The sequence below is a fragment of the Tursiops truncatus genome, chromosome 7 (genome assembly GCF_011762595.2).
Source record: "Tursiops truncatus isolate mTurTru1 chromosome 7, mTurTru1.mat.Y, whole genome shotgun sequence".
Taxonomy (NCBI): Eukaryota; Metazoa; Chordata; class Mammalia; order Artiodactyla; family Delphinidae; genus Tursiops; species Tursiops truncatus.
Window position 1 is genome coordinate 66,512,489 of NC_047040.1, and position 26,990 is coordinate 66,539,478.

Below are 26,990 nucleotides of genomic sequence, written 5' to 3' on the forward strand. Positions count from 1 at the left end.
AGAAGTGATTTAAATGAACTGAGTTTCAGAATTATGGCAAGGGAATATTACCACCACTTCCACGTCCTTTGTTCCTGATGACAAACAAGCCAATAAATTATTAACACTATGTGTTGTGTGTTTCTGCCTATACAAAATGGAAGGGAGAACTGACTTTATTCGGATAAAAAGAAATATATATATATATATTCATTCTTTCAAGGAGTGGTGTATATTATGTATCTCCTATGTATCAAGCACTATGCAACTATATTTAACTTGCTACAGATTAGTACTTCATTTATCCACTTTATTTTACACATTTATATTAAACATTCATATTTATAAAGGGCCCTTAATATTTCTCATCTTTCATTACTGATGATATTAAAAGTGATACTGATGATCAAGAATTCAATAAAATAATCTGGTTATCTGATTATATGCAATTCTATAAGTTCTGAATTAAAGTTTCATTTAAATGTTAGGCATTGTCCTATATCGAGATCTGGGTTTCCATGATGAATATAGTATTCAATATAAACATTTTATGTGTTGCTTAGCCTAACACACATATTTAGTACTATATGTAATGCTATAGTTCCCATCCCTGGGGTCATGTTAATCTCAGAGAATTTGTATCACAGCACCTTTAGTTTTAAACCTTTTTTAAAATCTTTAGTTGAGATGAGATTCAGAAATGGAAGCTACTTAGGAAGGTTTGCTTCTCAAGGAGGAGGAAACATAAAGCACAACATGTTGTCAAAGCATTCAATATGAGTTTTATCTTCTTTTCTAAAATATGTTTCTATTATACAGACCATTCTGACACATAGTTTTTATGAGATCTTAAAAAGTCAAGTCTAAGTATGTCTTGTTCTTCCCCCACCCTCACTCAGTGTCTAAGACAACTGACAGCACGATGCCTTTTTTCGCCTTAATTCACCAAATATTTACTGAGTCTTTTTTTACGTCAGGAGACAGAAGAGGCAATGTGCGCGCGCACACACACACACACACACACACACACACACACACAAATGACAGAATTCCTAACTAGCTTAGAGTCTAAGTGGAGAAGATAGAACAAAATGGTAGCTATATTAGATTTGTTTGTATTCAGTAATGACATATGTAAAGAGTTGAACCAATATTCTCATAATTTAATCATTTATGTTTATAAACAGGAATATACTTAATGAGAACTCAGCTTTGAGTTTCATATCTTCTCCAGTTTGGTTAGATCAATTCCCATCTAAAACTACTATTCATATAAATAAAAATACAAAACATCTGGCATGCCATGTTTCACCTCCGACCTGCTGTGTTTCTTTAGTAGGTACAGAAATTCAAAATGCTTAAGTATATTTAGTGATGAAATATGAAAAGAAAGTATTTCAAGAAGTACTCATAATCCCTTGAATGATTATTTCAGGTACTTACTGACTTATATGTTAATCATTTGTTACTATTTATAATAATAATAAATAATACATAAACATTTAAAATTTAAAGCTAAAAGTGCTATCTAATAAATTAATCATGTTAAACTGTGAGATTAATATGACCCCAGGAATGGGAACAATAACACTGAATGTGATTCAAATAAAGGAAGAGGATCAACTAGCCAATACATTCCCACTACTCCCATCTAGAGGTAAAAGAGTAGACACTTTAAATGCTTTGAGTTCACAAAAAAAGAAAAGAAAAAGACTTTTGTCCTAGATTTAGAAGGAAAAAATACCACTAGGTTGTTCACAATCACAAGTGGGAGGAATAAACCTATGGATGGAATTGGAATAGTAATCAGACCAAGAACCACCACTTAGAGAACATTTGCTTTTAAAGTGTAGAAGATATTTTTAAGAGAGCAGTTGTTCCCTGAAATGAAGCTAATCTCAACAGAGTTTTTTAAAAAAAGACTCTTCAGAAGATGTGCCAAACCAGACTTTTCTAGTCTTAATGCATAAGCTAACATATTGCTTTATACTATTTAAAATTGTCATTATTAAGTAAACTCTCTTGTAGTAAAACACAATGAAATGACCAGAAGACATCATTTTCACATATAGTTAATAGTCTTAAATAGCAACATTTGTATCACATTCAACTGTTCCAAAGTTGTATGTTCTAAATAATGCCTGGTTTTGTTTAAACAGGCAGTTGCAGCAGCAGCAGCTGCTTCAAGAGATTTCAGTGGAATAGGTGGGTTAGGAGAGCTCTTGGAAAGCTCTTCAGAAGCATCAAAATTAAGCTCTAAAAGTGCTAAGGAGTGGAGGAACCGAAGAAAGAAAAGAAGACAGAGGGAGCATCTTGAAGGAAACAAAGGAGCGGGAAACAGGTTTCCCAAATCTGTATCTGAGGACAGTGTCAAAAGAAGATTCCTTTTCTCCATGGATGGAAATCGACTGACTAGTGACAAGAAATTCTACTCCCCTCATCAGGTATGGTTTTCTACTAAGTGCTCCAGTTTGTTTTGTCATTGTTGTACTTTGGTATATTTTTTGTAATACCTGATTTAAATGAGGGATGGGGAACTAACATTTAATACGATTATTTAAATTTATACCCTAAAGTGTCTTTAAAAGGGACTTTTATTAAATCATTAATAACTTTTATTTTAAGGTAATCAGTTTTAAGCATTGCACTATTTTGAGACCATTTTCTTAATCAGCTTTTTGAGGAAGTGGGGGAGTGAAAACTATCTATCAGATTTTTTTCTTCAGTGAGACAGTTTTGTAATCCCTTGTTTACCTTTTCCATTTTGAGACCTCAGATGAACCTACTTTTTTTGCATATGGGTTTCTGCCTTTATTATCTGAGGTTGTGATGCAAGATATGTATGAATTTTGAAAAGAAATGTCTCTGGATTTTTGCTTTTATCTTTTTTTAAAATAAATTTATTTATTTTATTTATTTATTTTTGTTTGCATTGGGTCTTTATTGCCGCACGTGGGCTTTCCCTTGTTGCAGCGAGCGAGGGCTACTCTTCATTATGGCACGTGGGCTTATCACTGCAGTGGCTTCTCTTGTTGCAGAGCTCGGGCTCTAGGCACGTGGGCTTCAGTAGTTGTGGTATGCGGGTTCAGTGGTTGTGGTGCACGGGCTTAGTTGCTCCGCAGCATGTGGGATCTTCCTGGACCAGGGCTCGAACCTGTGTCCCCTGCATTGGCAGGCAGACTCCCAACCACTGTGCCACCAGGGAAGCTCTGCTTTCATCTTTTGATATGAGAACTGTACTCTCATGAGCTTCCATTGTGCTGATATGGTGTCATGCCTTGATACATTAGAATGAAGTTATGACCTAAATGCTCTCGAAGAGAACTAAATTAAAGACAGTCTGTTTTTGCTCTGATTTAATGCCAAGTACCCAATTCTTCAGCATATTTTCAAGTCAAAGAGGGAAAATAGTTTCAACTCTTTGTTTATAAGTTTTATCAGTTGCATAATGAAGAGTAAATAGTTATGAAATCTGTGATAAGTACAATTATGGCTTTGAACCCTATCTGGTTCCATTAGAATTTCATGGGCTATGAATTATTAACTCTTCTAATTATATTAATCTGGGTCAGAATTATGTCCTAAAGATAATGCTTTGAGAGACACGCTATATAATTAAGTTAAATCAAAAAACTGTACATCATCCAAGGGGTCTTATAAAAAACAAATATTTTTGAAAAAATGGAGTGATAAGCACAAAATTCAGTATAGTGTTTAGCTCTTGGCTGAGGAAAATGCATATGCTAGTTAACAATGGGTGTTTATTTTATAGTTTATATTGAATATGTAAGAATTTTAAAAAGAAATAAACTCTATATTAATAACTTATAACTTGAATTTTCATATTAGGACAAAATATATATGCACACACAAAAATTTATAAGACAAAAACCATTTCCCTACAGATAATGCCAGTATCAAGAGATCCAACTATTACCTTGCATAGTACAAATATAAAGTATGGTATTACATGAGTATAATACATTTGGGATTAACTTGAGGCTCAATAGGCCAAGTTAATTTCTCAGATTAGATTTTTTGGCTTAAACTTCACTCCTGATATTTTAGCATTATTAAGACCATTAGGAGTCATTAAGATTAGGAATATTTGATATTATAGCATAATGACTTAAGGCTTATGTTCATATCTCCACTCCAAATTAGTTCTGTGACCTTGAGTCACTTGTACTTTGTAAAATTTCTGTAAAATGGGGTAATAATGTCTACCTTAAAGAGCTGTGGGTGCTTAAAGAGTTCTATATATTAAGCAATATATAGAAACCCTATGTGACAAATAGTAGAGCTCTTATTAAGTTAAAATGGGTCATTGAATTACAAATTAGGAAAACTAAAATTTTTTGAGTAGTTTCAGTTATCACAAATGTATACACATAGTAGTAATAATTACATGAACATATTTAGGTGTTTTGAAAATAGCACTATTTCCATCATTGTTTCATCATATAATGCTCAAATAAAAGCTTGTGGATCAGTTCACTCAGCCAATCCACATTGATCACCTACTATGTGGAAGAAAGAGTTCTAGAAAAAAATCTCAATGAACAAAACAATATAATTCACTGACCTCATGGAACTTTATACTAAAGGAAGAGATAGACAATAAACAAGATAAGTAAGTTATAGACTATGTCAGAAAGTGATAAGTGCTATGGAAAAAAAAATAAAGCAGGAAAAGGGGATTAGGAACACTAACCGGTGGTAAAAAAAAAAAAAAAAAAAAAAAAAGAATTTAAATAGGGTGGGTTGGGAAGCCCTCACTGTAAAGGAGAAATCTCAGCAAAGATTTCGAGGAGGCAAGGGGAGAGGCTATCTCATCAAAGAGCATTTCAGGCTCACTGAAGAGCAAGTGTAAGGCCCTGATGTGGTAATATGCCCAGAATGTTCAAGAAGCAGCTGGAAGGCCTCTGTTGAGTGAACCACAGAGAGGGAACAGCACAGGGAAGTTAGCTGAAAGCCAGAGTTTAAATACTAAAAACAGAATTGGCATATACCTACGTTATATGTAGTTCATTTCATATTTGTAAATAGACAGATAGTGACATACGTAGAGGTAGGTAGGTAGATAGGGAGAGAGAGAAAGAGATGATAGGATGATAGACAGATAGATAGATAGATAGGTAGATGAAATAGATAGATAGTAGATGTTGCAAAAGAAAAAGAAATCGCCTATTAGCATTGATAGTTACATATCCCAGTAAAGACAGGCAGAGAGCATCACCACAACTCACAAGCAAAAATATACCAGAAGCACTTTACAGTGTCTGGTTGTATAAACAAACTCTCTAAAAGGTAAGAGAATCAGTGGAGGTAGTGGGGATAGGAAGCATAAGATGGACATGGCATAATGTTCAACACAAACATATCTTCTAACAATGTTAAGGCCAAGAAGCCATAAATAATGGGTACCCTGTCCTCTACTAACATAAACTTTACATGTTATTTTATATTTATTATATTATTTTATTCTTAAATAGATAATACATGTTCCTAGACAGCATGAAAAAGTACTTAAAGGCATACAATGGAAAGTGAATCCCCCCAAAGATTTTATCTATGTTGTCTGGACATGAGGAGACTATTTTAAACCAGAAGCTTTATAGCTAGAACCAAGTGTAGTTGTTGACTTATTGAAAACATTGATAAGCTACATATATTTAACTTGAAATGCTATTAAGTGAGTATTTCCAACAAATACTCACTTTACATGCTTCTACTAGAACATCTTCAAATTCCCTGCATCTTCCATTTTGACATCCCATTCCACTTCAGGTTCAGTCCCTACATGCAGGATTGTGTCTTACACACCTAAATTCTTCTATTTTCCCTTTTGTTACTGAAAATTAAGAAAAAGAGTTCAGATTTACCTTCTTGGAACAAGGCAAAAGAAAAAGATGTCTGGAATTTATATTTTGGCATGCCTGAGGCAAAGAAAGATGGCCTTTAGGTCCTTAAAACATAAAAGCTTGTTTTCCGTAGAGAAAGAGCTGCCACAGCTGTGGGTATTCCCTCCACTCTGCTGCATCTTCTAGTGTGTTATTTTTGGTTTATTTTCCCTCAATACTATTTTTGCTATCTTCTTTTCTCAGTTTCTGTTGCCTTGAAAGCTGTGCTCACACCCATTATTATACTTTCCAAAGAGTGCATAGAAGTTTCAAATAAACCCAAGGATCTGGAACGCCTTTGAAAACAGCCTGACATAAAAACATGCAAATTAAACGCATGTACCAGATACGTTATGGATGTACACACATACCACATACTCCCAACCAATACTGTGTATACAGATTTTCAGTTTCCAAAGACAGTATTCTAACACAGGTATATTAAGATGATTGTATTGAGCCATCCTAGGAATTAGTGTAAGACAATGTTGGTATTCCTCTTAGTGTAGGGTGAGGTCCACCTGCATTAGAATCACCTAGAATGTATGTTGAATACTCAGATTCCAGAGTCCTACCCCCTGTTTACTGAATCCCAATTCCAGAAAGCTGGGACCTAAAAATACACTAAGGTTTCAAATATGAGTCTGAACATACAAATATCATATTGATAATTTAAATTGAGTCTGAAGAGATTAAAAACATTACCATTCCTTATTACTGAGAGCTGAATTAATGTCTTCACAATGTCTAATTTCTTGATCACTTTGATGACTGGAAAATTAGTCTAACTACCGACTGACATTGGGTAAACAAACCTTCTGCATGAACTGAGTATCACATACACACAGTCTCAGGCTAGATAAGCTGGGCAGTCAATAATTCCTGTGAATGTTTCTAACCAAATCCAAAGCAATAGCACATTTCTCAATGAATAGTATCTTTCCAGAACATCACTGAGACAGACGGCAAAAAGATTATTCTAGTGCTTTGCAGGCAGGGAAAAGCCATAAAAATAAAACTAAAAATGGGGCCTAAGAAAATCAGCATGACCTAATTAGGCAGAGGGACCAAAAATAAATTTGAGGGAGTCTGCCTTTCTTACGTTTTTTTCCACTAGAATTATTTTCTTTGGTTTTACACCGAAGCTTGGAGGAAGAAAGGGAAAGTCCAGGCATGTTTCCTGCTGGCATATGGATATGTATGCGTATGTATGTGTATGTATGTATATACGTTACCCTGGCTATGCAGAGAGAGAGAAAAGGCCATGAGAAACTGCTGGGGGTGAGAGGGGAATATTGGAAATGTCATTGTTAATGAGGAAGGTAGTAAACAAAGATTCTGCAAGAGAATAGAGATGTTTTTGAAAACTCACCAAGGCTAAAATAAACACAGAATTATTTGATGCTGCTGATTTAAAGTCTATTGAAAAACTGGAAGAAGGGGCTTCATGCTAAATCCTCATTTTCAAGTACCAGAAACTGTTTGCTTGATTTATTCACAAACAAATATAATTTTAAAAGTTTCTGAATCATCCAGTTCCTTTTAATAAAGTTAAATTGAGATTAGAAGGATAAGCTGTCTTCTACATCACCCTTATTGGTAAAGTCATGTGTAAATGTCTTACTTTTTTAAGGCAGTGTTAAATTTTAAGTAAGAATAGTAATTTATACAGCAATTTAGGCATTCTCTCTGTTGTGTTTGCTATGACATATATTCCCTCAAAACAGGTGAATCATTAGTAGCCATTTGGGAAACTGTTAGCAAATTTAGAAGATAGCATCACAGGTTAAGTTTTGTGACTTTTATGCCCATGTGGATAGAGACAAGCAAGTCCAGAAAAAAAAGAGTAATTTCCTTTTAGAACTCAAAATAAGAGAATGGAGAGATAATGGTTTCATTTTTAAATCATTATCCAAAAGTAACATATTTGGTACAAATATTTTAAATTTAAGCCAACAGTCTCACTGAACCATAACTTGTTTTCCAAGTTGTGTGCCCTTTCAGACCATAGCATTTAGGAGTGAAAGCCACCTACCAAAAAGAATCATTTGTCCTCTCCAGCATCAGGTTCTGCTCCTAGAATATTACAGCAACAAAATCCACCTCACAGTACTAGAGTGAAGATTAAATGAAGTGGTCACGCACTTAGTAGATTGCATATCAGAATTCTTAATCAGAAAAACTACTCTTTTATACTTAAATTTGCATTGTGGTCTTTAATAAAAATATCAAAACATATGAGTTCTCTGTAAACTTGATTACCTGTGTTTAAGAGCAAGACTATTCTAACCCAAAAGCAAATAGATTCTGTAATATTAAGACTTTTATTAAATAGTTGTGTCCCCCATCCCAATTCTTTTCTTCCTTGCTCTCTCCTCAGTCTCTATTAAGTATCCGTGGCTCCCTGTTTTCCCCACGACGCAATAGCAAAACGAGTATTTTCAGCTTCAGAGGTCGGGCAAAGGATATTGGTTCTGAAAATGACTTTGCTGATGATGAACACAGTACATTTGAAGACAGCGAGAGCAGGAGAGACTCACTGTTTGTGCCACACAGACACGGAGAGCGACGCAACAGTAACGTTAGTCAGGCCAGTATGTCATCCAGGATGGTGCCAGGGCTTCCAGCAAATGGGAAGATGCACAGCACTGTGGATTGCAATGGTGTGGTTTCCTTGGTGGGTGGACCATCAGCTCTAACCTCACCTACTGGACAACTTCCACCAGAGGTGATAATAGATAATAAATTAGCTCTACTGACATTATATACCAATTTTAAATTACCAAGGCCTGGGCATTTTAGCCTGTTATACCAACCTGCTTCCCCAAACTGAAAGTCCTTAAAAATAATATATGATTTATTGAATGGAAAACAATAGGATCTTTAGAACCAACTAAATTGTGTGGGACCATTAACTTCCAAATGCTTTAGGTTAAAAGAGCCCAGTTTTTAGAGACTGGGATGAAACTCGTATCTGCAAATTCAGTCGACCTACCAGCACAAAATAATGGGCACTTTGACAACCAAATTGCTATTATAGATGTTTGTCGACCCAGAATTGTATAATAATCTATTCATATTCTGGAAATTTCATATACTTAAAATTCAATATTGTAATGACCAATATATTGATAATGGGCACTTTTCATACAAGTGTCAATATTACAGTGACTCTAAAATGTTTTGATGTCTGTTAAATGACTCTAAAGTGTTTTGATTTCTTATAGGATGGCATATAGAAATAACTAAAGAAATCTCAGGAAAGCACACACATTTCATTGTACATCTGTGTTTGTGCATGGAAAAAATTGGCCCATATATGTCAATATTTTCAATAAAGCCTCAAAGATAATAATTCAGCCTTAAGACTATATAATACTATTATTTGTTTTGGGGGAAGATTGATCTGATTATTAATCATTGAGATAAGTTAAAATTCCTTGCATTTGAATGAAATGGAATAATATATGACTTTGGCATGCTTATGAAAATTTTCCCTGAAAATTCCAACAGGTAAACTAAAATATTTCTGCAACATAATTGCCTTATATAATTACATCCAACTAGTAAATTCTTGTTTTAACCCTTTAGGGTACCACCTGTGATTTTTTTAAGTATTTATAACTTAATAATAAATTTAGTATTTTACTATTACTTGAAAATTGTTACTTGGGAAAACTGCACGTAGCATGCCTTTCCAGAGAAATGCTATGTTGTGTTGTATTATTCATTGAAAAGGGTGGTTTGAGCCAGCAGTGTTTGGTTTGCAGGGTACCACCACTGAAACAGAAGTCAGAAAGAGAAGGCTAAGTTCTTACCAGATTTCAATGGAGATGCTAGAGGATTCCTCCGGAAGACAAAGAGCCATGAGCATAGCCAGCATCCTGACTAACACAATGGAGGGTAAGAAGAAGGTCATGGGATAGTCAGCTTCCTATGATTATATACTTTATGAAACTATTATTTATTCCCATAGAATTACGAAAGTCAGTTACCCAAGATCAAAATTGTATAATAGACCTAAGTAGATAATATATGGAATACACTATTATCACATTGATTACAAAAACTAATATTGTCCTTATTTCTTTTTGATTCTGGTTCTCATCTGAAGAGTGATATTTCACCACTTGATACCTCATCAGTGAGGATTTATCCTTATATTATCCTTAAGCAATTAGAGTAAAAACTTGCCTTTTTAAGTTTTAGAAGCACAAGGAAACATCTCTTTCAAGCTTCAATCTGTTGTCCAGGCATGGAGGTAGTGATGGGTTGGGGAGGCATATGAATGAGTTGGAGGAATCAAAACCTATGCTCCACTTCGACAGGGACCCTAAAAAAAGATTTTTTCCTCCATCTTCCACATACACAGAAACCATTACATTCCTCCAATGAACAGCTGACACAAATATTTGTTGATTTTGATACACTGGAATGGGCAGCAACAATTACTTCCTTGTTCATTCATTAAGTCCCCATTTCTTCAAGTTTGGAGGAATATTATATTAGTACTGCAATTTTATAAATCATTTATAAGTCATATCTAATATGAATTCTTTAGAAAACTTCAATTACATTTTGTATCTTATCCCATTGGCGTACTAGATATACAAATGGGCATATAATAATTATAATAGGTTTCACCCATTAAATTACTAGTGCCTTTTTAATATATTAAGCTAAAATTCTGAAAAATATATGAGTAATTATGAATAACAGAACTAGATTTGGCTCTAAATCTATATTAAAAAGAAGGGCATACTACATTCTCAGTGTGTGGAAGATCAATGCTGATGTGGAGACAGAGAGAGGAAAGAATGGGTCACACACATTAATAAGGATCACAGCTTTAGACAGTATTCTTAAAAAGGTCTTTCAAAAGAATAATTATTTGATATATTTAATAATTCTAAAAGCTTACTTTAAAATTCTGTTTTGATAAAGAAAATATAGCAATTTAATGACCCATTACCTATTTAATAGATAATTAAGTTAGTTTGAGGCAAAATATTAAATTCAAAGTATTTATTTTCTGTTTAATTAAAGGAGAAAGTCTATTTACTTGACATTTTTTATGAATATATTGTGAAAATATTTAATGGGATTGTCTTCTCAAGTCTGTTAAACTAATATGAACTTCCAACCCCAAGTAGAAGCATCAATTTTATCAAATAATGTATAATCTGCAACAACAACAATTTGTTTTTATTGTTATTTACTACTCTTACTCTTTATTGTTCCTCCAGAGCTTGAAGAATCTAGGCAGAAATGTCCACCATGCTGGTATAGATTTGCCAATGTGTTCTTGATCTGGGACTGCTGTGATCCATGGTTAAAAGTAAAGCATCTTGTGAATTTAATTGTTATGGATCCATTTGTTGATCTTGCCATCACTATTTGCATTGTCTTGAATACCCTCTTCATGGCCATGGAGCACTACCCAATGACTGGTCAATTCAGTAGTGTGTTGACTGTAGGAAACCTGGTGAGTTCATTTGATGTTTACTTATTTACTTTGTCAGGGATGGGGCAGATAGACCAAAGAAGAAATCCATTTGTGCTGTGTGGAACCCCCTAATTATACCGTCTTTCTTCATAGGAAGAAATATCTAAAGGAATATTGAAGGTATTCTCAGTGATAAGGTCTAGAATTCGGGTATAAATGCTGACTATTGAGACCAACATCTGTGCTGACTGATCATGGTGTCTTACCCTTTGTAAACTTGTTAAAATCTTTACTGTCATTCTTGCTGGAAATATAGGCCCAGAGAAACAATGACGTCTAATTCTGGCTCCACAAGCATGCAGTTTTAGCACACATAGCTTCTGAAGAAATCATGTTCTTTGAAGAGAATACATAAGGATTGATTTCTGTGCAAAAGAGGGCATAGTTGTTTCAAATTGAACTTCTTAATAAAATGCTTCAGTAGAATTCACAGAAGAGAAGAAATAGTTGATAAAAATGCATTTGTAATTTAGCCACATTTTTGGTTCAAGTTACTTGGGCAGACATCTGTGTATGTGTATGCTGACTTGTACATTTCCTCCTAAATGTATACGAAGAATCTGAAATGGATGAACAAATAAGAAAAGAATTTACATAGTTTATTAATCAAGACCTTTTTTGGCACAAGACAGAAACAGAACTCAAACTAGCTTAAGAGGAAAGTCTTTTTGACTGACTCATGGAATGGAAAGAAAAAGATGAACTACAAAACATATGAAGGGTAATTTTGCAATTGGGCTTCAGGATGGGCTTCAGGATATCCTTTAACCAAGGGACTGGATATAGTCCAAACATTCATTGCATCTTTTCTCTGTAGGTCAGGAACATGATCAGCCATAGCTCATTGGTTTTACATCTTGTAACTTCTGCACTGGAAAAAGACTGGATCTCTTTTTCAGTTCCAGCTCAGACTCTCGTGATAGGATTCTATTCAGCATAACCTGGGTCAGATGCTCACCTGTGGTTTCATCAGCATTGGCAAGGGTGGAGTCATGTGAAAATGGCAGTCCTTAGGAATTACACAGGTGGAGGAACTATTTCCAACAGAAAGAAGAAAGCGAATACTGGGCAGACAGTTGCATAAATGTCTACTCCAATAAGAGAACTCAACTTCACTGCATTATAGAACACCCACCAGATTCTTGACACTTTCTTCATCTTTGACACCTGTGATACTGATTGTTTTTTCCAGTTTCTCCTTCATCGGAAGGAGATGATTTCTCCTTCATCTTTCCAATCACTCTATCTCTGCGTCCTTGTCTGGACTTCTCTTCTTTTACCTATTAAGGCTATGTTTTTCACTCAATATTACTATGTACTCAACAACTCTAGGTATTATCTACAATTATAGAGTAAGTTGTGTTCCATTCCTGTATTTCCAACAGTTACAGATCATTGCTCCAGGATAACTTTAAACACAGTATGAGACATCTGAAATATCATCTTTCTCACAATTTACTGAAAGCCCTAAAAATCTCAATTTAGTCTTGTATTACCTCTAGTAGTAGCCTTCCAACTTCAAAGAGCCTTCCAGCTTCGAAGATAGCCATTTGACTTACTTTCTCTTTATTTCTTATATATTTATACAATTTTATATGAAGACCCATTATTTCTTTTTTTCCAGGTATCAACTTCTTTACTCCTCTAACTACTATTAAAATCATATTTCTAGTACTCTGCACTCAGTATGCTTTCATCTTGTTAAAGTATCTATTGCCTATATTTGTGGTTCAACACTCTTAACTGGTTTTCAAAACTCCCTATCTGATTCCATCCTTCCTATACCAGCTTATTTTCCTTTGGTTCCTAACCAACCACCAGCAGTCTTATCAGAACAGCCTTGTCACTATAACACACAAATGTTTATATGCTTACATATAGGATAGTATATCACTGTTCTCTACCTTCACATTTAAAGTACTCCAACTCAAATCACTTCATCTCAATTCTTCATATTCTTCAAGGTCCAACTGAAGCCTCATCTCCTCTAATATGATACTCAGCCCATATCAAACACACTTTTTCTTAATTCCTAATGCATTTGTGAATAGAACTTAGTTGAATATTAAACAAAATCCACTATAAATTACTCCATGGCAGAGCTCACATCCCATTTTTCTTTTGTATCTTGCAGAGCGTTTACATGGTTGTAGCTCGATAAATAACCAACTGCTTGTTTCCTACCCAAAAAGGCATCATGCAGCATCTTTTCATAAAAGAACATGGGTTTGGAGTCAGGTGGAACTGGGTTTGACCTTACTAATAATGAAGCATCTGGACAAGTTTGATAAAAAATCTGAGTCTTTGTTTTCTATTATTGAAATGGATATAATAATACTCATCTCCCAGAGTTGCTGTGAAGATCTAATGAGATAATGTGAAAACACGTAGCACTGTGCCTGGCATCTAGCACGTGCTCAATAAACAATTTCCTTCCTCTTCTGTATGCTATTAACCTTTCTTTGAAATACTGACGGAAAATAGTTCTGCTCTAGCTGCTGTATTTTTCCCAGGATATTAGACAGGGAAGTTGAACAGTTAGGGAAAATTTTGGAAATTTGTCAGAGTGAAGCAGAAAACTGAGGTTTTATAGAATTTCAATGTTGAAGCAACTGAGTATGGAGGGACAGGATAAGAGACATTGGATTATAGGACAATCAAATGGAAAAGCACTAGACTAAAGCAACAAATTTGGGTCCAAATCCAGTTGTCCATGCTAAATATCTGGGTGGTCTTAAAAAAGTCACAAGTATTTCCTTCTCATGAGCATAATGTGTTGGACTAGATGTCCCTCATTCTAAAATCTGTAACTTTGAGTAGTGATGGAGATAATGAAGTAGGGAAGTGGGGTTCTACCACTGGTTGACTGTTTGTGGTAGAACCATGCATAAGCTGAGCTTACTGTTGGGAAAACAAGACTCTTGAAGACAGAGAGTGTAGACGACAGAGAACAGACTTAACTATTTCTAACCTTAGGAATAAGAGAATGTGTAAACTGACTGTTACTATTGGCTAAAAGCTCATTATGAGTAGTAGTAATAATGTTGTATATCTGTAAAGTATTTCATAGTTTTACATATCTTATTTTATACCCACAACAAGCTTTATAATAAATATTTATATATGAAAAATTATATATATATAATATATATATACACAGAGAAAAAGAGAGAATATATTCCTTATAGCATGGGTACTTAGCTGAATTTGGATTTATATTATACTCCATGGATGGATGTTACATCGCATATTCTGTGGGGATTTTACAGTTTTCTCATTAAAATAAATTTAAGATTTCTATGGACTAGTTTATTACTACGCAAATGATTGCATATTGCCTTACAAATAAGGACATCGAGTTTTTTGGTTGAATTGATAACAAAAGAATTTTCCATAAAAGAGTTGTGGAACTTCCAGTCTTTACTTAGATCAATGTGCCTTTTTGTTTCCTCTTTCTGGAGCATATAAAAATTACATCACTTCCTTTTGATTGGATTGATCAAATTTGAGTATCAAGAGACCTCAAATCTCTATTGAGTTTCTCTAAGATGCTCTGTTTTGCTTTCATTTTTAAATTTTGTTTTAACCATTATAAAACCCATGCACTCATCTTAGGGATTCTATAAGCAAGGAATCTTCCATCAATCATAGTAGGTTAGATAACCTCTTCATCATACAAACATTTCCAACTAACCTGTAACTTTTTCTTCAGGGAATATTGATAGAGATCTGTAGCTCCTACACTATTTTTCTTACTATAACTTTCCTAACCAGTGATTAGAGGTCCATGATATCCCTTTATTCTGCTAGACCTAGATGGGAACTTAGAAAATGGTACCTGTTCTAAAAATCTTACAGGCTATTGCAAATAAAAGTCTAAAGAAACATAATTAGCAAAATTATTTTAATTAAATGGTGTGGTGTAGGATATGAATTCAAAATCTCAGGAAAGGGACATGATAACTTTTTGAAGGAAAAAAATGGCTCGTTTATTGAAAGATAAAACCATGGGAGCCAAATTCTAGACCTCACCTATGAAGCCACTCTCATCAATGAAGAAGTGTTATTTGGCCATCTAACTCCTCTCCTAGTGTAATATAAAACTGCCTTCTCGTCTCTTTCTAACAACTACTAATAAAGTTCTTGTGTAACAATAATTGTGTGTACACTACAGTTTGTAATAAAATTTGCTAAGCAATATAATACTGATAGAAATCCAAGAATATTAAACACAGACCTGATGAAACATCTCACTATCCTCATCTGACAGATGAGATAAAAGAAAATCATAAATGTTAAATGATGTCCCACCATTTTTCTTTAAATATATTTCAATTTCATCCTTCAAAAAAGAATCAACAACAACAACAAATATTTAAAGATACAAATCCAAAAGGCATGAGGATGATAAAACTAAAACCATTAAAACAAGAAGCTAATAGTAATGGAGCGAAAGGCGGCTACAGTTATGTCAAATTCACTACAGAAGAGTGGAATGTCAGTCTGGACAAGAAGAGGTTCTGTGGAGCAAACTGATCGATATTCAAACTTGAGCCTTTAGAACTAACATTTCTATCTTTTTAATGTATGTATCAACAGAACTTTCCTCTCTAAGTAAATACTCAGTAAGGAAACTTTCTTATCCCTGAACTGAGACCTTAAGCCCTAACATTTGATCATCCAAGCCCAGTACCCCCCAAAACAAAATGCTTGAAATTTGTTTACTCTTGGTCCAGACTCCCAGGCTGATTCTCATCCCCACCTTTAGCACTTACACTTTTGCTGATTGTCTTGTGTCATCACGTACAATAGGTTAGAAACTTTTCACTGAACTTACCTCCTCATTAAAGAAGCTGGCTTAGGAAGCCTATAGATGTATTGTCCATAAGAAATTTATCAGCCTAAATGAATTAGGTTTATGCATTCTCAGTTTGTATATCCTAATTAGTACTGCATTTTCAAAGCCTAGTACAACGTCTAGTAAGTACTCAGCAATTTTTTATTAATGAATGAATGGCTACAGAAACATATAATCCAAAATTTCAAAACACAAAAAGCTTCTTCAGAAGACAAGATATATTATAATTAGGCTAAGTCCAAACAATAAACATTCAGTATGTTTTTATTAATTGTCTTAGTCTTAAAAATTCCTCATGATAAAGAAATTCAAAGGCAGCAGAATGTATGTTTATAAACCATACACGGATTTATGTACATAACCATATCCAGGGGTTGCAGTTCTCTGTGTTCTTAGCATTTTTTGATGGAGTTTTAAAATTTTATAAACATAAGCATCATGATCAATAGCCTCAGTTGACCTTTGCTAGAATGAGAAAGATTTTTTCAAAACTCTTAATCACTGACAATGCTAAACTAGACTAAAATGTACGTAAAACAATCCCAATGATTTATAGGGCCTAAACTGAAAGCATTTAAAGAGATAAATAGCTATGACATTAAACTGCAAATTGTAATTAAAATGTTATTTTTAAAGAGAATTTCATGCTGGGATTAAATTTTAGATGAAAGAATGTAAGTTTAAGGTATGGGTTTTTAAAATGCAGGACATCTTCTAGTCATTTCAGAAGAGCTGAAAAGTTCACCTTATGATTTTCTGTAGGAAGAGATATGTGTAGATCATTTACCTGGATTGTTTCTAACTCAATTTAACTCATATATTTCTATAATCAGGCTGTGTATTTCAAATAGTAGCTGCTCCTAAAACTTTATATAAGAAATAAAATTCATATAAATCAGAACTTATTTTACATTCACCAGGGAAAAAATACCCCAGGGTAAGTCCTTCTATAAATGAAAAAAATCACTTTTTAATGTGCATTCCGGCATATCTGGATTTTCATGTACTAAGCTTGCTTGAATTACATTTTACTTCTATTTGAGTGAATGAATGATGAACTGAAGTTAAGCTATCTTTTCTGCTATGGGTATTTCCCTTAGGTCTTTCTGTGATTGGGAAAATGAGATGCTGGCTGCAATTACACTTTGTAAGAGTAGAACAAGATTTCCTTTAATTAATATATTTTAGGAAACCAAATAATTTTGATACTGTTATTTTGACAAAGTTCCTTCAAGGTAAAGGCTGATTTACCTTGGTAAGTGGTAAGCTTGACTTTAGTCATAATATGCAGCTTTTACCTATAGTTAATATAATTGCTTTAAAAGATTTTTCGCAAGAATAATTTCATAGCTCTTCATGTCCTTGGGCGTCTTAGCCTGTGGTTTTGAATTAAAAACAAAACCATTTTCAAATAGACATTCATCCAGCCACTCAAATAATTTATTAATCCTAATTTTGGGTGTATGCATACTGAGAATGTTCTCCTGATGCTTTCAATTGAATCTGCAGTTCCTTGCTCTACTTATCCATTAACCTTAATTCTGAGGCATAAATCCAGAGATAATTATTATAAAACATTTGTGGCAAACTCACTCTTATTTCAGGAATGTTTATAAAATTATAGAAATAAGATGATGTCCCTTAAAAACAAATAAAAATGAAGAACAAAATATGGTTTTTACCAATTTGAAGTAATTTTTTAGTGACTTCCAATAATACATAAATTGTTCTTATTGCAATACTTAAAAAAAATTGGTTGGGATTATGGTAGAAACATAGGGTACCAAAAAAGGCAATAATTCAGTAGCTATTATTTAGTATCGGATTTCAAATGCGGACAATGAAATGTTTTCAAATCAGCATTGTCTTGGAAATCTAGCAGATTCATTAACTAACACAAATCCACTTAAAATATTCCCCTGAAAAAAATGCTAAACTTGTATATCCATTTGTCACATTTCTTCACTTTAAATTTTAGGTATTTTTACTCATAACTGTTTAACCTTCTTTACAAATTCTTAGAGTGTCAAAACTTTTTCAATGCTTGAAGTACTGATCTCTATTTTACTTTAGGTCTTCACTGGGATCTTCACAGCAGAAATGGTCCTCAAGATCATTGCCATGGATCCATATTATTATTTCCAAGAGGGCTGGAATATCTTTGATGGAATTATTGTCAGCCTTAGTTTAATGGAGCTTGGCCTGGCAAATGTGGAGGGACTGTCTGTACTGAGATCGTTCAGACTGGTATCTGCATAGACTATGTTTATATTCTATCTTTCATTGGCAAAATACTTATTTCAAAAAATGAATCAATGTGTATAGTTTTTATAGCTTTTTACCTCAATGATATTTTAAACTTAAACCAGTATGTGTGATATTCTAAGAAAATATATAAATGTTCTCTTTAAAGCTGAGTGTGACTGTTTATCAAGAATGATGAAAAATGAAACACTTCATAATAATTAACTATGTAAGGCACATTTAAAAACACACATGTGCTTCTAAAATTATGTTTTAAATTCATTAAAAAATTTTTTTTGCTTTAAAGTCTCTAAAGAAATATAAATAAAAACTTTATACCCAATAAATCTTATCTTTTTATCAACCTTACTTATATTAGTGGTAACTACTTTTTTTTTTTTTTTTTTTTTTTTTTTGCGGTACGCGGGCTTCTCACTGTTGTGGCCTCTCCCATTGTGGAGCACAGGCTCCGGACGCGCAGGCTCAGCGGCCATGGCTCACGGGCCCAGCCGCTTCGCAGCATGTGGGATCTTCCCGGATCGGGGCACGAACCCGTGTCCCCTGCATCGGCAGGCAGACTCTCAACCACTGCGCGACCAGGGAAGCCCTATATTAGTGGTAACTACTTTAAAGGAATATGTGAGAAAACATTTGATCCCATTAGCACTTTAGACAATGGTATAACAAATTTTTTTGAATTTAGCAAGAAAAATTATTTTAAAATATGCAAAATTTTATTGGAAATTAAGTAAAATGTGTATTTTTCAAATTGAAAAGAAGCTTTTCCTTAAGTTTATCAAATTAATTTATTTTACTTTTATATTATAAGTGTCCATTAAAAATATATAACTCAGGGCTTCCCTGGTGGCGCAGTGGTTGAGAGTCCGCCTGCCGATGCAGGGGACACGGGTTCGTGCCCCGGGCCGGGAGGGTCCCGTATGCCGCGGAGCGGCTAGGCCCATGGTCCATGTCTGCTGGGCCTGCGCGTCCGGGGCCTGTGCTCCGCAGCGGGAGAGGCCGCAGCGGTGAGGGGCCCGTGTACCACAAAAAAAAAAAAAATATATATATATATACACCTCATACTTTTAATATTTCTTTTTACTCTCGAAAATATAGTTGGAGGTGACATTAGCTTGCTAAATTCACAAATGTCTGTAATCAAAGTATTAATTTGTTTTCATGGATATATCTGTTGATGAATCAGAAATGTTTTCTCATTTCTGAAATATTTTCTCTCTCTTATATTTGCACTTAAATGATATTATGATTTGATTTACAATTCCAGTATTATTAACACTTTTTTCTGGATTTGAATTTTAGTATAGTTTGAGATTTTATATTCCTCAGAGGTGGGACTACAATATAGTATCATACTGATAAAATGATGTCTACCTAACTTTTAAAATTATATTGTGACTACTACTAAGAGTATATTTTCACTTGATTACAGCTTCGAGTTTTCAAGCTGGCAAAATCCTGGCCCACCCTGAATATGCTAATTAAGATCATTGGCAATTCAGTGGGGGCTCTAGGTAATCTCACCTTGGTGTTGGCCATCATCGTCTTCATTTTTGCTGTGGTCGGCATGCAGCTCTTTGGTAAGAGCTACAAAGAATGTGTCTGCAAGATCTCTAGTAACTGTCAACTCCCACGCTGGCACATGAATGACTTCTTCCACTCCTTCCTGATTGTGTTCCGAGTGCTGTGTGGAGAGTGGATAGAGACCATGTGGGACTGCATGGAGGTCGCTGGCCAAACCATGTGCCTTATTGTTTTCATGTTGGTCATGGTCATTGGAAACCTGGTGGTACGTATGTATTACAAATGCTCATAATTAAGAACAAGATCAGACAGTGGCTAAGAAGGTGGCCTGATGCAGCAGACACATCTGGTTTTATCATCAACAACCTAGACTCAAATCCCAGTACTAGCACTCTGAGCATGGGCAAGTTGCTTAACTTTTCTCAGCCTAAAACTCCCCGACTATGAAACTGTAAAAACAGAACTGAAATCTTATGGTTTATGTGAGGATTACATGAGGTATACCCGTGACAGTCCAGGGACAAAAATATTAGTTTTTAGTTTTCCTTCTTCAAAAAAAATGTTTTTATCAAGACTAACTTTGTCCTAATATTATTTTTTATGGCCTGAATTATTTTTATTCTATTATTATTTTGATGAGGTTACAATCTCCAGTAATTCTAAACAAAAGAGTATTAAAACTGTTCTTTACACATACATAGTTCATATTGTTTGCTTACTCAGAGGCATAAGTTGCATATTACCAAATTTTGAAGACAAATTTCAATGAAATAGTGCATTATATTTTAGCTATGTATTGTAATTATCCAAACATCTTGGAAATATATTCTTCCTTGAATTTGCTTTATTAAAGGAAAATAAATTATTGAGGTTTAAGTTATGCACATGTATAAACACTGACCAGATTTAAAAGACTTACTTTTAGCTCTGACTTAAAAGCACTAATATAGAAGCACAATTTGTATATTTATGTGTTTTAATGCTTACATTTTTCAATCATGTGTGGTCAGAGTGTTTCTTTATGCTATCATACTGAACCTTTCCTTTGAGAAGTACATTTCAAATGAGACTGCTTAAAAGAATGTTTGTGGGATACCTGTGGACATGCAATTTTTTCAGAATAGTAAATAAGGAAGCTCTAGATTCTGAATAAATCTGATATAAAAATAAGGCAACAAACTGGGGTTCTGGCTTAGCAAGAGTCTTCCTACCATGTAACATATTTTGAAACTCAGTAACTACATTTCAAGCTAAAAATATTACTATAAATAAATTTTATTTTGTATCAGCTATAATGAATTCTTCTTCTATTATTCATATTTTATCAGTTAATTGGGTAATATTTTTCCCCATGTATCCAAATGATACACTGAGATTTCTTCATGTTTTCTGCAAAAAAAAAAAAAGTAAAAAGAAAAGTAATTTACATTATATGGGTCCAGCCTAAACCCTGGAATAATTTTAGACTTCTCTCCATCTGTTGAACTATTTGGACACATATATTTCAAAGTATACTGATGAGAAATGTGTTAAACCTTTTATAATTCGCCTTTAGTAATTTCTGCTGCTATAAAAGTTTGTGGTCATGGGACAATGGAATTTGTATTTCAAGTATGTTGTTTTAACACATATCCATCAGGCCATTAAACAGATAAATTCATTATTTACACACATGAAGCTAGACATTCCCTAGACAAACTGGTAAAATGCAGTAAAATGACTAAAATGAAAATATCTCTTTTTTTTCTCATTGGCCAAAACCACAAAAACGGGATTTTTGTCTTTTCACTGGCAACCCTGAGTAGACACAATTTAAATCTTAGAACCTCCAATTTCCTGTTGTCCCTCTCGGTTTGAAAGGAAGGGTGCTTGTTTTACCATTTTGTCCTTAGAGCAGGTAGAAGATTTCAGGTTCTTTAAATGGTGTGTGATTAAGACAAGGTTTCTGAAATACAGTAAGCATTCAAGAAGCAGCTGTTGAATTAATTTTAGCAAAGATCTATGAGTTCCCTGTTTAAGCTATTATGTTTATGCATACTTCAATATTAATACAGCAAAATTTTCTTTTTTTCTTTTAGGTTCTGAACCTCTTTCTGGCCTTATTGTTGAGTTCATTTAGCTCAGACAATCTTGCTGCCACTGATGATGATAATGAAATGAACAATCTTCAGATTGCAGTAGGAAGGATGCAAAAGGGAATTGATTATGTGAAAAATAAGATACAGGAGTGTTTCCAAAAAACCTTTTTCAGAAAGCCAAAAGGTATAGAAATCCATGAAGGCAACAAAATAGACAGCTGTGTGTCCAATAATACTGGGATTGAAATAAGCAAAGAGCTTAATTATCTTAAGGATGGGAATGGAACCACCAGTGGTGTAGGTACTGGAAGCAGTGTTGAAAAATATGTAATCGATGAAAATGACTATATGTCATTCATAAATAATCCCAGCCTCACTGTAACAGTGCCAATTGCTGTTGGAGAGTCTGACTTTGAAAACTTAAATACTGAAGAGTTCAGCAGTGAGTCAGAACTAGAAGAAAGCAAAGAGGTAAGAATGCTTTTAAAGTTTTTCTTGCATTTCCTATAAAAACCATGCACAAGTTACTTAGTATTTTTATTGTGCTTATATGCATTATTAAAAAGTGTATTGAAAGTCATATATACAGTAATGTTGGAAAATTATGAGATATTCTTTTTTGAGAATTCCATCCATTGAAATTCCAACTTTCCACAGAAAATCATCATTCTGAATAATTAGTATATTCATCTTCTTGATAGTTTGAAAGTCTGATTAAAAGATGTGACCTTCAAAAAAACAGATTTTATTTAATACATTCTATTCTACATTCGATTATGCTCTTTAGAAAAAATAACAATGAACCATATTTTATTGATCATTGTTAAAGTGTTATCTCCTTACTTTCTATAATATATTAAGTTTTGCTATGATTTTTTTTAATGTGAAAGTTTTGTGTACTTTTTGTTCTCCTCTAAACCTTTTATTGCCTATGATAAGAGTATTATTCATTTTTTAAAATTTTACACATATTAGGAAATTAAAATTAGTACTGATTACATTTTGCCCAGTCAAGGATGAGCAAATCTATAAGGCCTTCCAGATTAACTTGGAAATAGTAAGAACTATTTAAAAAAACTCTACTTAAGGATTACAGTTAAACTGTAGACTGGAAAGCTGTTCTTACTGTCATATTACTACTTATTTAAAAGAAAAGAAAGGAAATTGTTCCTCCTGTAGGATTAAAATGCACAGGGTCCTATGATAGTAGCTTAGTGGTATTAATTCTGCAATTCTGCATTGTGCAGAACAGGATTAAATTTTTTATTATTACTTATTTATAGACTTCTGATATACCAGTAGGAAGTAGGAAGTTAAGTCTAGCACAGGGTTATAAAAGACAGGTTTTAGCATGAGGGTATAAATAGCGACACCATAGGAATCAGACAAATGATGTCTGATTCTGTGAGCATATTTTGGAACTTTCCTTTTTTAGTAATATGTCAACAGAATTTGTATAAGTAGTAAGTAGCTGACAGTGTCACAACTGATAGCCTCCCGATCCTTTTTTTCAGGCATTTCAGAGCTTCTGAGATATATTATAATGGTAAATTTGAAAATATTTTGAAAAAGGTAAAAATACACACAAAATGAGGTATAACATTCTTTCTCCGAAATTCCACTCAAAGTCTACTTAGAGAATTCAATTCTAATTTATGTGTTGCTTATTCTGGTAAAATAAGAATTCAATTCTAATTTTATTTTCCATCACTTGACATAGATTTATTTAAGAAAACCATCAATTAATTAACAGGCATTTATTGAGCACTTTTGTGAATTCAGCACTCTGCTGGATACTAAGGGTAAGGAAGAGTTAAAGGAGAGATTCATAACATAACCCCCTTCAGGGAAATCTCAGCATCTTTGAGGAAGCTAATACTAACTCACAAAATTATTAAAAACCTATTAAAAAGTTTAATCCTGTAGGACTGAATACAAGATTATACAAGTATTGAGAACAGCAAGAACATAGCAAATTGTTAAACGGAAGAGATAAAATTAAAGTAGGCCTCAAAATGTGGGTCAAATACATGAACAGAGAGCAAAAAGCAGAAACTTACTAAACAAAAGCCAGAGTTAGAGTGAGCTTAGTATTAAGGTGCAGCAGTGAAATAATCAGCATGTATAAAGTATTGGTTGAAAAGACTGGAAAAATATGTATGGGTGAGTAAGGTAGTTTCAGATTATACAGTCTTTGAAGTAAGTCAAGGAGCTTGGAATTGGCTGCATAGTCAATAAGGTGCTAAGCAGGTGAAAAGCAATAGGAAAGTGATGTTTTAGGAAAATTTATTTGATAGCAATAAGTAAAACCGTTTAGAGTGAGAACTGTTATCTTGGGGAATGTGGCAACAATAATTTGATAATAATGAGGTGACAGAATTCTGGGCTACGGTAATAAGTATGGGAACTGAGACTAACTGGCTTTTGACCAACCTAGTAAAGAATCTGAGAAATTGGGAAAATGGTGATGCAACTGTCTGAAATGGCCTTTTTAAGAAGGTTACCAGGTTTATGGGGGAAGAGAAAGAATTCAATTGGGACATACTGAATTAGAAGTGGGATATAGTGAGAACGAGAGACTGAATGAGCAGTCAGGGTTTAAAAATAGATTTAATAACGCAGATTTCATAATTATCTGATTCCTTGAAAATAGAGGAGTTCCCTAAAGAAGTAATTACAAAGAGAAAATAAGGGAAGACTCGGGACAAGACTAGCTTGGGGTCAAGAAGAGATAGAAAAGCCAAAGAGGCAGAGAAACATTTGCTATGTTAACATCATAGGTTTCATCTCACTGCACTCATGGAAATGATATATCTTAATTTCTTTTTACCAAAAAGTTGGTTTCCAGAATACTTCAAAGACTCACTTTGTTATACAGTAGAAATTAACACAACATTGTAAAGCAGTTATACTCCAATAAAGATGTTAAAAAAAAAAAAACTCTATGATGTCCACAGATATTTCAAATTATTGCTTTAGGAGAATACTACCTCATTGTCATGTCCTTTTTTTTAATGACTAAAAAATCATAAACTTGGAACAATGAGATACAATGTCTTCATTTTCAAGTCCTTGAAAACATTTTATTATCTGAACAAAAATTCTTTGTTGGGTGATTTTTTTAAATAATCATCTGTCCTCTTCCAAGCTAGTTTTGGATACATGGAATCCAATTACAGAATGTAATAAAATTGTTTAAAGTATACAGATATATTAGAGGGAAAATACTTAAAAGTAAATATAAAATTAAAACTTTTGTAAAGCTAGGATAAAATTTCAAATTATTTTGCACAGTAAAATTAAATTCAGCAGTAAGTTTTACGTGGATGATTTTTTAAATTAGTACCAGAAAAACCTTGAAAGAATAATAGGGCAATTCTCACGTATGCTCACACTAAGTTTAAAAGTACAGTTGACCCTTGAACAACACAGGAGTTAGGGGTGTCAACCCTACATCCAGTTGAAAATCCGAGTATAATTTACAGTTGCCCCTCCATATACATGATTTCGTATCTGCACTCCCACATCTACAAATTCAGCCAACTGAGGATCCTGTAGCTGTAGTATTTACTATTGGAAAAAATCTGTGTGTAAGTGGACCTGCACAGTTCAAACCTGTGTCGCCCCAGGGTCAACTGTACACTGTTTTCAAAAATAAAAGTAAAAATCAGCATTATAGAATAAATTTAAATAAATTCCAGCTAAGTTCAGTTTTGATCTGAAATTTCTGAAAACTGCTGGCATTGAACACAGGTCACATATCAGATTCACATTTATGTTGGCTGGGTTGTTCTTTTTTTATTAGCTATTGCACACACACACACACACACACACACACACAAATTAAAAATAACGTATCCATAAAGTGGCATATCGGTTCGCACTTCTTAGTTTTTTGAACACAAGTAGATAAAGAACATTGGGCTGTGCTTTGGGGGACACAAAATATCCTTTCTCTTTGCTGACAAAGTGAAAAATCATACAAGTTAAACCTAACAGAATGATACATTTCAAAAGAAAGGAAGAAAGAAAAGAAAAAAAAATTTGCAACACATTTCTGCTTTAAGAAGAGGCAGTAAATTAATTTAGATAGTATTTGAAACCTCTAGCTGCTCTATTCCTTCCATTCATTTTCAAAATATCTAGCTATACCACAGTTGGGGAGAAATGATCTCTAGAAGTTTTTAGAGATAAAAATATGAATTGCTGTTATTATATTATGTAATACATATTTTATATATGTGTATCTATTATATGCACCAGTAACATAAACAGACTGGTATGGAAACGAACATACAGTTTTGCATGAAAAAAATTTTAAGGAAATTGAAGGCATGAATTTCAAAATAGTGATCCTTTTATTTTGTAAAACCTTGGGATTGTATATATCTTATGACAAGATATAATGTAGAATTCTGTTTTTATATAAACATGATTTCTTGACATTTTTATATAATTATGGATTTTGTACAATTTAGTTCTTGAAAGCTTTCATTGTCTTCCCAGGTGAAGGATATAGAATAAATGCTCTTAAGAAGCATATTTGAAGTTGAATTCCAAAGCTCAATCTAGGAATATCATACTGTGACCTTCACTGCTTACCATTCTTACTTCTCACAGGGGTAAAATCAAGCTGGAGCCTTCAAGAATGAAACTCTGGTGTTTTTTAACCAGCCAGAGGCTCGTGCCACCACTTTTACCCAGGTTACCCAAGCAAGTTGTACACGTACAATCACTTTCTAAATAAATTTTGACTGGCCTGCATGCTACTCAGCTACGTTCCTTCCCCTGCCATGGCAAGGAAGTGCTAGACGTGCCCAGCTGCTCTCTGCTGAATCGTGTGACACATCACAGCATGGTCAGGCAAGACGGGCAGTCCC

General features: G+C 33.8%; 1 protein-coding gene across 8 annotated transcripts in view; it reads left to right on the top strand.

Annotated features, from left to right (window-relative positions):
- The window catches only part of LOC101316873 (sodium channel protein type 3 subunit alpha), a 110,178-nt gene that overhangs the window by 54,321 nt on the left and 28,867 nt on the right, over positions 1-26,990 (top strand). For 4 of the 8 annotated variants that reach the window (XM_073807623.1, XM_073807622.1, XM_073807624.1 and 1 more), the window contains 7 exons: positions 2,139-2,423; positions 8,263-8,610; positions 9,653-9,785; positions 11,129-11,367; positions 18,320-18,493; positions 19,941-20,297; positions 22,111-22,581. In XM_073807623.1, the coding sequence (XP_073663724.1) occupies positions 2,139-2,423; positions 8,263-8,610; positions 9,653-9,785; positions 11,129-11,367; positions 18,320-18,493; positions 19,941-20,297; positions 22,111-22,581 (2,007 nt within the window). The remainder of the gene's footprint in view (positions 1-2,138; positions 2,424-8,262; positions 8,611-9,652; positions 9,786-11,128; positions 11,368-18,319; positions 18,494-19,940; positions 20,298-22,110; positions 22,582-26,990) is intronic. The other 4 variants (XM_073807628.1, XM_073807627.1, XM_073807625.1 and 1 more) reach the window with 3 other exon arrangements.